Raw genomic sequence first — 13567 nt, 5'->3', positions numbered from 1 at the left:
ATTCAATTATAAGCTACTGTAAATAATTTTATTCCCCTATCTCTGACTGTTATGGCATGCTAATAACCATGAGACCTCAGCTCCTTACAACTTCATTTTCACAGCCATCATGTGCAATTCCATCCCTTCCCTCTTCCTAACCATCTTGTTTTTACCCAAAGTGCTTTTTCAAAAGGCATCTGGACTTTCTTTGTTTTTCCTTGAAGACATTTCGCTTCTCATCCAAAAGCTTCTTCAGAAGCGAAACGTCTTCAGGGAAAATCAAAGGAAGTCCAGATGCCTTTTGAAAAAGAACCTTTGGGACAACAATGACCTGGATGACTGAGAATCTCTATAGACACCTCTACCGTTAATTTCTCACCTTTTGGTGTTGTTCCATTCTCACCCTCCCCTCTGGGATTCCATCAGACAGAATAGTCATAAACTGTTTAATGATCCCAGCTGCTTTTCTCTTCTCTCTAACACAGGCATTGGCAAGATCTTGGCTACCTGATCATCTATATTACAGGACGTCCTGACATGCAGAAGCAACGTGTTGTCTCCTGGCTGTCTCAGCACAATTTCCCTCAAGGAATGATTTTCTTCTCTGATGGTCTTGTCCACGATCCTTTAAGACAGAAAACCATTTTTCTCCGGAATCTTGTGCAAGAGGTAATAGTTAGCTGATAGCCTTCTTCCTTGACCTTTCAGGAGCATGGAATGAGGAAGTTTTGAAGTTCGTTAATTAGACAATAATTAGTTGGATCAGATTCATGGCCAGAGACAGCCATAACATGTGAGCTAAGACTCCAATAATCCATAAGTTCATAGTTCAAATTCACGATTGCTAGTGATGCAGACTGATGGCATGGGTCAATTGGGGCATTAAAAATGGGAGTGATAGGCTATGGCTGGTATCATATTTTCATGGCTAACCTTTGACATTTTTTCCCTTCCTCCAGTGCCACATCAAAATTTGTGCTGCATATGGCTCCATGAAGGACATTTCTGTGTATAATGTCCTGGGTCTTTCCCCCTCTCAGATTTACATTGTCGGACGACCAACAAAGAAATATCAGACATTGTGCCAGGTGATTTTTCTTTTTCTGGAAGTTTTAAGGGCCCTGGAAAATAAGAAGAGTCCTGGAGGCATTGTACAATTAACCTTTGTGAGATTAAATTTGTCTTCTGCAGCAGCAACAGCAAACGAGAGCACTTAGATTAGTCTTATGTGCCTGTATGCTTCATATAGAAACATACTAAAAGATATGTGTACTGTCCTTATTTATGTCTTAGAATCATAGAATTTGTGGAACTGGAAGGAATCACATGGATCATCTCGTCCAGTGTTTCTCCAGACTGGTTGGGAAATTCTGGAAGTTAAAGTCCATACATTTTTAAATTGCTGAGGTTGAGAAACACCGATTTACTCCTACCCTCTGTGGTATACAAGGAAACTATGAAACCGTTCTTGAAAGATGGGTGTTTCTTAAAAACCTCCAAAGAATTCCAAAGCTTCATAAGTAGAAAGTTGCACTGTTGAACAGATAAGGAAGATTATCTTTTATTTAAATAATGTAGCCCAGGGGAAGGCAACCTTGGCTCTTTTATGACTCATGGACTTCAACTCCCAGAGAGTTGAAGTCCATGAGTCATAAAAGAGCCAAGGTTGCCTACCCCTGATGTAGCCTATCTGCTTCCCAATGGCTTCTAACTTATTCTGTTGTGCACTCTAAATATGACTTTGGTTATACCTACTAATGTTTGCTGATTTCAGGATCCTGCATTTTAAATAGATTAGCAGTCAGTTAGATCAATTGACCAACTCTAATAGTTACGCATTTTCAGTGTATAAACAGAATCAAGTAGTCTATCGGGTTTCCCTATTTTCTTCTAGCTAATCCAGAACTAGCTTAATGTTTCTTGCCTACCCACCCATTCCACTGTGGAGGCTGTCAAATCCCTGCATTCTGTGCATTTCTTACTACAAATGTAAACAAACATTACCTTTCACCGGAGAATCCAGTTTCCTGGCCAGTTACTTGGCACAAATTGTGTCTTAATCCTTACAGGTGGCTCCAAGGAAAGAGCCCGTTCATTGGTCTATTCTTGATTCACTTGTCCTTGGTTGGCTTTTAGTCTGGTTGGATGGTGTTTGGGGAGAAGAGCAGCAAAGCTTCTGCATTACATTACTCCCTTCCTTCATGCCATAGATCAGACATGTCAAACATAAGGCCCGGGGGCCAGATCCGGCCCGCAAAGTGGTTTCATGTGGCCTGCAAAGCCATCCTGCAAACAGTGAGGGAACGGCCCCTGCTGCCTTGGCCCTGGCCCAGGCCAGCCAGGAGCCAATGTACAATTTTGTGGTGGCCATCTATGCTGAAATACATTCAGTCTTAGCTCCACAAGGCCATCTAGAAATAGTGAGGAACCAGCCCCTGCCGTGTCGGCCCCGCCCCCTGGGTGCATACTGGGGAGGTGTCACCCTTTGTGAGGACTGAAGAAATGGACCATGCCTTGGCGCTTGCCCCGATCTCACCCGTTCTTCCAGAGACCCTCAGATCTGTCCCACTCCTGCCCAGGCCCCCACAGGCACCCTTGACGCAAACAATGCAGAGCTGGCCATGCCCACCCAGTAGGCCACACCCACTCCATCCACGCCCACCCAGTAGGCCGCACCCACCCTGGCCACCCACCCCCCACCCCCCCAAGGGCAACCGCAATGCTGATGCGGCCCTCAATGAAATTGAGTTTGACACCCCTGCCGTAGATGATGCTAAACATTGTCATGTTTGTTCTCCTTCTCTCTTCCAGTTTATCAGCGAAGGTTATGCAGCCCACTTGGCTTCCCTGGAGTTCAGCCTCCCTTCCCGGCCTAAGAAGAACAACTCCCGCATGATTCTAAGGAAAGGCAGCTTCGGTCTTCATTCACAACCTGATTTCCTGCGCAAGAGGAATCACCTCCGGAGAACTATGTCTGTCCAACAGCCTGACCCACCATCCTTGACCCCCAAGCCAGAGCGTGCCCAAAGCCAGCCTGAGTCAGATAAAGACCACGACCGGCATCTGCCCTCCATAGTGTGGATGAGAGGGGGGGTTCATAAGTTTGAGTCTGTCCCATAGCAAGAGCTGGGATTGTACCACCAGGCCCCTGGCATCCTGCAAAGAGCTTGTAGGCATTTGCTCTTTGAGTTGCACTTGGCAGCTTCATGGTTCAAAGTGATGGAGAGGATTGGAATTCACAAAGCTCTGGCAGCTTCTGTCTCCCCAGGGGAACTCTCTGTTTGTTCCTCTTGTTTGTATCCACTCATGAAACATTGAAAGTAGAGGAAATGATTTGCCCCAACCGTAATCTCTTGCGGGAGGGTGACGCTGGACAGGCAAATGAGCTTGTGTCTTAATGTTTACTTTGTAACAAAAATGTGCAATAAAGCGGAGTGGGGAAGCTCCAGCTTATCTCAGTGAGCAAGGGCCTCACTGACAACCACATCTGTTTCTCGAAAAGGCAGCCTTCTGGTGAGGCAGCAGCAACATCTGCAGTTCTTGGGGAAAATAAGAAACAAAGGGGGGGGGGGTGCCCATAGCTGTGCACTGGGGAATCTCTTGGGTGCCTTAAGCCCAATATCTTTTCATCCAGACAGCTCTATCACTGGCTCATCACCAGAGTAGGTCTCAATTCTACGTATTTAATAGAGACATCTGTAGAGGCAACACATGAATGTGGAAACCAGTGGTGAAAAAGTTGAGCCCTAGATTCAGTGTACGATTACTATTTTTTAGATGTGACACCTATCTTCTGTTGGCCACACGATAGCATTTTTTGCTCTTTTTGCAGAAATCCTTAAGTTCTAAAAAAAAACCTAAAGAGATCACCTGCATCCTTCTGCCACCACCATCATAACCCATAACCCATCATAACTGAAGCAACCTTCACTCCTGCTGCTCACAGTGTCCTATCCTATGTGTTGAACGCACTATTGAGCTTCAGGAGACATATTTGACTGTGTCCATATTTCCAGTGCTTTAAGAGATCTGTCTGTTGCCATTTCTGAATAAAATATTTATCTCAAATGTTGAAAAGGCATCAGTTTTCCATATGGAGGGGTCCCATGTCAAAACCTGACAAATCCAGCTAGGCCTGGTAAATTCTTTAGAACTGCTGCTAGTCGATCTAGATGTAAAATGAGTTAATAGAGCAGTGAAGTAATTCAAAATAAGGGAGTTTATTTTGTTCCTATAAGGTAAGTATGTATGCATAACATACATACGCTTCAGAAGTCTCTCACCTGTTTCTCCCACCATCAGATGCAGTGTAACTATAGACAGTGCAGAGTAAATGAAACTTCCATGCAACTCTTGAGAAACAGACTGAGAACTATGTTCTGGGCCCAATCCACCTGACCTCAGTGGAAGCTGAGCAACCCCACTCAACCATAACTCTGTCACAAGAAAATACAATGGAAGAATGGCAGAGGGAACGAGTCAGAAGATGGCTAATGACATTGTACTACTAAATACTGGAGTAGAGTACAATAGCCCATATTTCATAGCAGAAATAATAAGCAAAACATGCCTGTCATCAGTTCTTAGGCTTGACCAGACAAGATAATAGCACGCAAGAATCTTACTGTGAATGGATTGAGTTTTTTTCTTTATTTGAAGTATATCAAAGATGGATGTTAGAAAGCAGATGGTCCCCACAATAATGAAAGGAGAATGAAATATGCCAAATTGCTTCATGGCTTAATTGTTGTACAATCCTGAGATTAACTATTTCCTTGCCTTTAATAATTCTGCTTCTGGTAATACAACTGTACCTTTCTTAAGCTGCAGCTACAAAATTCCTCAGAGAGTTAATCAAGGGCTTTGTTAAAAATTTAGTTATCACTGTCTGATGGCTAATGCAATCTTGATTTTTCCTATATCTTCAAAGCCTTTTCTTCCTATGGGCATTTGCACCAGTTGCATTATTCTCCTTGCATAAAAATTTCTGTGGCAACTGCTCTTCACAGATTTTGAATCACTCTGGAATATACATCTGTTTGGCAGTTGAAGACTGCTTAGTTCCATCTATATCTGATAACCTGTACTGTTAGACTCCAACCGTATTAAGTTCTTATCAGCCTCTTAGCCTACTTTGGCTTCTCTTCCCCACGGGACACGATCTTTTTAAAACTATCTGCTTCCTCAGTTCTTCCCAGACTCAGGTTGTCAGCTTGAAGTACAGATATCTGAGTAATTATATGAGAGGATGACAGTCAGTGATTAACTTCTCCATTCTATCATAATGTCATGTCATCATGAACAGGGTGGACATTTTTAACCTTTTCAGATTTAGGTTCATTCTGAGCTCATCAGATCATTTAATAACATTCCTTGCTTCTTCAGATGTTCAAATGGTCTCTTCCTTATTCTGCCATCTGCAAATAGTTACCCATTAGTTCTCCAAGACATTATCCATAAATTTGAAACTGCTTTCTGATTGAGTGCACTGTTTAACCTTCACAATTTTGACAACATGGGAGCATAATTCTACTGTCTCTAGCCAAGTGTGCATCACATTGGTTTATTTATCTATCAAATGCTGAACAGCAAAGATGACAAGAGAAAAGAAGCAGGCAATGTAATTAAAACACCAACCCTCCAGGTTGTTGACTTTGACTGATTTTTGAGTATAGAAAGGGCAGGTGTTCTCTGCTTCTCTTATCTCACCACACCATTCCAAAGCTTTGAATCTTACCACGCTGCTCCTTCTTTTTATCTTTTGCTCCCCTTCATATAAAGAATGCCTCTTTAATCGTTCTTTTTATTGTCTTTTTTCTGTTCTTGGTAGTAGTAGCATCTCTGCCAGAATTGTTAGATTCATACAATATATAGTTTTGATTGCTTATGCTGTATATCATCAAGTTGGTAGGTAAGCCTAAAATGGGTGATCTGTGATCCAGGCCTTTGTAAGAATTCACCTGTTAGTTTAACAAGTGGTGGGAATTTGACCATAATGTTAACATGGCTTTCTTTCATAATAATGCCCAAGGTAATCCAACTGCATTTAGTGTTTTTAGTGAACCCAGTCAATAATTAGCATCCCTTAGTCAATCAGATGGCATGAGTTTAAAAACCAAATTAGATGTAATCTACTGAGTAAGTTTGCTATTTTTTTAAAAAAAAGATAGACATAGACTGTCTTCTCCAAGCAGTTGGGGATGCATCTTGGGAAATAGAGAGGCACTCACCCTTTGTCTGCTTATTAGTCCAGACCCCTGGATTAATATAAATGCTTCTACACAAGTCATGTCAAATCTAGTTAATTAAACAAGGTTGAGGAAGAATTCCCAATCATATTTTGCAAAAGTACATCAGTCAGCAAAATGGGTGACATTATTGAGAGATTCTGCTATTACCTGAAGAAAAATAGAGAGTCTCCAGGGTGTTGTAGCAGAGTCCTTTATACCAGGTAATGCAGAGTTAAACACATCAGCTTTAGCTCATGATTATAGTAAGGAACTATATCCACCAAATTGTATGCTTGAATGCGGTGTAGTCCCCCATGCTTGTAGGAATGGGACAGCATAATTGCATCTTGATATGTGGCAAATCCATAAAGTGTGCAAATAAGGTTGTAACTGAATTTAAATATAACGTGGTTTTGTACAGTCAGATCTATTGGCACCTGAGAGATTTTAGCAAAACAAATTTGTTGATATTCTTCAAGTACTGTTTATTTAAAAATACACTCCTCTCTTATTCATTGCAGACTCTCACATTTAATAATGCTTCTCCTTCCACTGACTTAATTATTGCCTCAGGAGGTACTTCCAGGCTATTTATGTGGTTCAGTGTAAGCCTTGCTGTCCAAAAGTGGGACAAACAAGAATGTTCAGACATGACAATTTAGGGATCTCTATCAAAGAGCTCCCCCTCGTCTCATTTTAGGCCTGAAGCTTTAAGACATGGAAATGCTGGCACTACATAAAACCAAGAATGTATTGTGTTGGCTGATATTTTCCATTCCTATGTAGGCTGCACCCACATCCTGTTACTTTTCTCTGTAGTTTTATAGGAGATTACCATGTTCTTCTGATACTTCTGAATTCATCCTGAAAAATGGAAGACTTGAAAAAGCAACTAGACAACATAGATATGAAAGGTTGCTTAAACAAGGTTGTGTTATGTTTTGTCGGAAGCAAATAGGATCAATGCATTCAGAATGGAAATTTGTAGGAAAACTGAAGATTTGGACAGTTCTGAAACAGTACAATAAAAAGGAAGGAACACTTGTGGACTATCTTGGAATAGCAGTCTTGGTATTGGGATAAATGGATGTTTGAACATACTTGGGTATTAGGACTGATCCTAAGTTACATCACTTTATGGGTTTTGAATTCAATCTGTGATAAACGATCTGTTGGATTCCCTAAAGTTACTTCCATCTACCAGTATGTCTCTTTCTGAAAATAAATAGAAAGGAGTATCCCTTTCTCCCCATCCAGGACTGGGACAACCTTAACATTCTTAAATGCCTTGTTAACAGTTCCCTTTATGCTGCTCCCTCCTCCTATTTAAAAACTTGTTCTTTTTTTAAAAAAAAACCCCAGTGAATAACAATGGTGGCTTGTTAAAATGTGTGTTGTTATGAGATGACATGTATATGGTTGTGCTGTGTGTGCATGTACACTGTGTTTCACATCAGTGCCATTGATAACTTTGTATAGCAGAAGTTAACTTTTATATTACTTGTTTTGTTCAAGGATTGGCTGTTCTGTTGTAGCATTGTGAAAAGACCTTTGACTCTGTTCTAGGTATGAGTAGCACTGTTAATCCAAATCTGAGCTTTCACATTTAAGTAGCACTAAAGGAAATGTTGGGTTGGAAGCCTCTGCTGATACTGAGAGGTGATCACTTTTGCTTGACCCAAATATTCTGTGGTGTGTCTTTTTTCTGAAGTAGTCTTTGAGTCCACTTGAATGTTCAAAGATAGACGTATCTTCTCATTCATTGGCATTTACAGATCATTTCCTATTTTTATGACCTCACTAGGTGGAAAACCACATCATCCATCGCATCATTTGAGTGCAGCGTCTTCTGTGTTGCACCAAGGTGGGGAGGCAGGGAAAAGAAGAATAGAAAATGATATTCAAATGGTGCTGGATGTGAATGTTTTGCCTGCTTTCTACACAGGGCACTTTTGTTTTGCAGGTTCTCCTGCCAATTAGCAGAACCGTTGTTGGGAGCGGTGGATGATTTCTACAAAGGCATTCTCTTGCAAAGTAAGACAAAATGGTTTTATAACAATATCAGGCAGCCATGTAGGCTGATTAAGGGTCATTGAAAATTGAGTTTCACATTTTTTTCTGCTCCCACCACTTGCATTGATTATTAATGTCTCCTATATTTGCCAAAAGAATGAACCCTTCAGACAGCAAAATGCTAGATACACAGTTCTGCTATCCCTGTTATAAAGCTGGAACAGATTTGGTCCCTAAATTTCTTCCAAATTCTAAAGGGTTCTGTAACCTTCCAAAGACCCAGATCCCCCAGAAAGCAGGATAAAAACTATTTGTGCACCACATTTGACATCATTTGCTATGCAAAATCTTTTAATATTAATCTGCAAAAGTATTTAATACTTATATTTGATTTGTTTAAATTGTCTTGGAAAGGTGACATGCAGTTGTTGGCCTATTAGATTTCATGTTAAAATGGCCCGAATCAAAATAATCTTGAGGCATTAATAATTCTAAATATTTTCATATTTTTATTTTTTGAGATGATATTTCCAATGGTCAGGCCAGGTATGTTGGTTAATCTCTAGACACTTTAGATTTATACAAATCTTGGTTTAGTCAGTAGAGTGGTCATAGGCACAGCTGAGCAAAAGGTACGCCCTTTACAGTACGGAGAAATCAATGTTTATTTACCAGATTCAAATTTTTTTCCTGCCACTTTTCCAAGTCAATTAGGCTGTTTTCTAATGGCCTTGGGAGGTACAGTGACATAATTATTCCTCCAGGAACTCTGGCTTCTTGCCTTATCAGTTTTCACTCTTTACAATCATAATTACAAAATACAAAATGGCTTTGATCATTCTCCATCTAGAGATGAAATGGCAAAATTAGAAACCCCTTCTTGTTTTCTGAGTTAATTATGAATATTGATTTCAGATCTAGTTATCAGCTCTTCCAAATGTGATTTAATCATTGAATTGGTTTTCTGTACTACAAATAAGTTAATTTCAAAGTTTTTTAGGTTCTCGCCCTGTGACCCATAGACTATGCTTTCCTGAATTGGCTGAGATGTTGATTTCAAACTCTCTTAAGATTGGTATCATATTGCTCTGTAGCTCTTGGAAAACCCTAAGGGTGAGATTTAGAGAGCACTGGAATGGTTAAAGGGCGTAATTGGAAACATTGAAGTACTTCAAGGCTTAAACCTGGAATTGCTAAATGTAGCAAGACGGAGGATTATCAAGTATATAATGATGATGGATAGCCAGCTAAATCTTTATGGAAGAGTCAGAGAAAGAGGGACTATGGTAAAAAGTAAGGAATTCTACCCTGCCTCAAAGCAACACACCAAATTGGCCTTGTTATTGTATTTGGAGTTGTTTTTTCTTAAAGAAAAAACAGCTTGGATTTGAAAGCTGCCATATATTTATACTTTTATTTATATGATTATTTTATTTATATATCAAATTTGGAGATTGCCCGTCTCCTTCACAGAATGACTTTTTAACACTGGGATGCCAAAGAATGTGAGCTTTGAACTGAAAAATTGTTTGTTACAAGTCTGCATATGATTATGTGGTATTTTGAATTTTGGATAAACTCCAATAGCAGAGTGAGGGGTTGTCAGAATATTTTAATCACATACCCATCTCCAATGTACAGCTATGAATTTCTTATAGAGAAGCTTAAAAAGATTATTGGGGGAGGGTGAAAGTGTTAACATTTTTTCAAATGGTATTTATTTTATTTTCAGTTATTTTTAAAAGTTTTCTGACATAACATGATTTAATGTCAAATATCACACATTCTTTGCTTTTCAGTATATATCTTTTTAAATTCTTTCTTTGATGTGGGAGCATTTTTTGTTGCTCGGACCCACAATTTCTGATGAATTGTTTTAACACTTAGCACACTGATGAAATAAAGCACCAGACCTTCTTGTTTGAGACTAGTGTTTCTTATTGTGTGTTTCCACATGTGTTACTGTGCATCTTTGGTTCATACACAAAAATAAATGTAATCATTCCTACTCTATACATAGTAGAAAAATCCATGACTGTACGCAAGCAGAAGAGGAAATAAAGCAATGTAATTTCTAAATCAAGCCAAGTTTTTAATTCTGCTACTACATGTCCTTCAAATCCCTTCCGTGATTTTGGATGAACAGATAAGGAAATGGAGGAATGGCCTGTATTCCATTCTATGGAATAGCCTGCACATGATGGAGGTATGTGCACTGTATTTATAAATAGGGAATGCCTATCTTAAGTGGGGAATAATTAGCCAAGCCATTCAAGGCTGAAGTTAATTAACTGTATTCACTCATTGTGCTCTACAGTACATGCTATGGGAATTTTCATTGGGATTTATAAACCTTTCTTTATGGCTTAGCAACAGGTAGAAAATATGGCACTGAAATTCCATGACAAAATGGCAGCTTTTCAATGGTATTTTAGAGATTTTTGCATTGAATTAATGTGCTGAGCCTCTGAACTTTAAGCACCCATTTTGACTCTTCAAACTACCAAACTCCTGTCAAAATGTACATTTTTAGCCTTCTTCATTAGATCCGCCCCCTGTGATCCAGGGAAGCCAAAATGCTGCTTTTAAGCACAAGACTGAAAAATGTGTAATGTACATTCTTCTCAACTGCAGTTTGTTTAACAGACTTTGTACAATGTATTAAACCCACTACTTATCTTAAATTGCAAATAACCGAAATAATTAAATTACCAAACTTTTTTAACTATAGGTAGTCCTCGACTTACAACCACAATTGAGTCCAAATTTTCTGTTGCTAAGTGAAAAATTTGTTAAGTGAGTTTTGCCCCATTTTATGACCTTTCTTGCCGCAGTTGTTAAGTGAATCACTGCAGTTAAGATAGTAACACAGTTCTTAAGTGAACCTGGCTTCCCCGTTGACTTTGCTTGCCAGAAAGTCGCAGAAGGTGCTCACATGAGCCTGGGACACAGCAACCATCATATAAATATGAGTCAGTTGCCAAAGGTCTGAATTTTGATCATGGGGATGCTGCAACGGTCGTGTGAAAAATGGTCGTAAGTCACTTTTTTCAGTGCTGTTGTACCTTTGAATGATCACTAAATGAACTGTTGTAAGTCGGATGTCAACGCTGCTAACATTGGATGTTCCTGCTCTGACAACTGATGAAAATGCAGCCATTTTCTCTTCTCCTTTAACATGCTTTTCTTTACTTTTAGAATTCAGGTGCAGTGGGGGGGGGCTGGGATGTAAGCTCAGTTAGCCATAATAATAACGCTGCCATGGGAACTCAAGGACGAGCTGATAACGTTTTGGCGGGCTGAGGAGCTGAGGAGAAAGCCCGTGCTTGAAGCTAATTGGGGAATGTGTTTTATGACAGTTTATTGGGGGTGGGAATTGTACTTTGTTACTTTGTACCAGGGGGGAGGGAATTTAGTTTTTGGGTTCAACTATGTAGTGCCGATACTTTGTTTCACGAATAAATGTTCTTTAAGGAAGAATTTTGCCTCAAAGTTCTTTTGATGAGTTTCATCTATCAGAACCATGACATCGAGGACTACCTATATTTCATACAAATTGGTTTAGCCTACTGTTTCCAGCATCAAGGAAAATAAGCATTGGCTTATTGAATGGCAGAGTGGGATAACTGTTTCCAATAAAGCTTGAATAGATAATTACCTAGACCAGGTTCCTGCAATTCTTTTGGTAACATGTTTGGAAGTGACTTGCCATTGCTTACTTCCCAGGGCTGAGAGCAAGTGACTGGCCTTGGGTCACCCAGATGGCTTTGTTCTCATGGCAGGACTAGAATTCACATCAAACTGCCTCTCCAATGCATAGGCAAGTAGTCCTGAACTTACAACTGCTTTTGGACTCAGAATGGGCATCACCAAACAATGCAATCATTAAGTGAATCGTGCCTGATTTTATGACCTTTTTGCTATATATTCGTTAAGTGAATCACATGGTCATTAAGCAAATCCAGTTTCCTCCATTAACTTTGTCAGAAGCCACTTGGGAAGCTTGCAAATGGTAATCACATGAACCCACAGTTGCCGGGTGCTTGAATTTTGATCATGTGGCCATGGGGAATGCTACAACAGTTAAAGTATGAGAACTGGTTTTAAGTCTCTACTTTTTCCCCCCATGCCATTGTGGCCTTGAATGGTCATTAAATGAATAGTTGTAAATTGAGGGTTGCCTGTAGCATTGTATTTGTGCCTCAAATTAAAAGAGGAGAAGGATCCATTATAGAAGTCTGTAACTGGCCAGTACAAGCTACTCAAGTGCTTGAGTAGTTTTCAATCCAACACTTTTGCCCTGGAAACAGGGTGCCAAGATTTTAAATCTAGGAAACCTCCAACTCCCTTATTAGCTGCATCACTGGGAATCCTGAAGGGCCACATTGGAACAGTTTGTGCTGAAGAAGATCTAACAATGGGGTTGCTAAAAATCAGCCCGGACTTGATGGCACATAATCATTTTGTTTTCAAAGGGCTGGGAACAAGGTCATCAATTTTTACTCCAAAGATTGCTGCTAGCCGTTTGGAAGTCATAATGAGAGGCCAGATGATTTGCTGGCTGTCAGTCTCTCCTTAGCAAAATTATTTTGTGCATATTTTCCCCTGCTGTGTCCATAACCCCATTTGACTCATGGTTTTTTATTTATTTGGTACAGGGAGGCTCATTTGGGTAGCATGTGGCATGACTAGAAATTAGTGATTTTTTAGAAAGTCATGCAGAGAGGAAACAAAAGAACCAGATTCAGTGGAGGAATTCCCCTTAGTGCTCTTTAAAAAAAACAGGTGAAGCAAATACTGATTACTTTAACCCTTGTTTAATATTTTCTAGACTCTTGTTTAGTTTAATAATTAAAAATACTCTTTTTTCTGCTATGTATTCAGAATACACTGAAGGTGTGTGTGTGTGTATGTGTGTGTGTGCGCATATGGGTATGGGTACGTATGTACATATTTGTATATATATATTCTTTTGACAGTGGGCATCAGAATTTCAATGTGAGCCAGTATGTACACAGAACAGTGACAATAAAAGTTACCATAACACAAGCATGCCCAAATATAATTGTAAGAACAAGTGTCCTTTGGGGGGAAATGATAAGTGTGACATTGTGTTTTTCTACGTACACTTGGGATGACAGCAGCGGCGAAGGTTGTTGAGAGTGTGGTTGCACGGCAGTTCCCTCGGCACCTGGATGAAGCAGTCTATCTAGACCCATACCAGTCGGGCTTCAGGCCGGGACACAGCACGGAAACGGCATTGGTCGCGTTGGTTAACGATCTCTGGAGGGCCCGGGACAGAGGTTACTCCTCTGTCCTTGTTCTTTTGGACCTCTCAGCGG

General features: G+C 40.0%; 1 protein-coding gene across 1 annotated transcript in view; it reads left to right on the top strand.

Moving 5' to 3' along the window:
* PITPNM3 (PITPNM family member 3) overlaps window positions 1-3102 on the top strand; it is an 81783-nt gene extending 78681 nt beyond the window's left edge. The window contains exons 20-22 of the mRNA XM_015814830.1: window positions 468-651; window positions 942-1070; window positions 2794-3102. Of these exons, the coding sequence (XP_015670316.1) occupies window positions 468-651; window positions 942-1070; window positions 2794-3102 (622 nt within the window). The remainder of the gene's footprint in view (window positions 1-467; window positions 652-941; window positions 1071-2793) is intronic.
* The last annotated feature ends 10465 nt before the right edge of the window (window positions 3103-13567 follow it).

This window comes from Protobothrops mucrosquamatus, unplaced genomic scaffold (genome assembly GCF_001527695.2).
Source record: "Protobothrops mucrosquamatus isolate PMUCROS unplaced genomic scaffold, P.Mucros_1.0 scaffold286, whole genome shotgun sequence".
Taxonomy (NCBI): Eukaryota; Metazoa; Chordata; class Lepidosauria; order Squamata; family Viperidae; genus Protobothrops; species Protobothrops mucrosquamatus.
This window is presented reverse-complemented; position numbering and strand designations above follow the sequence as displayed.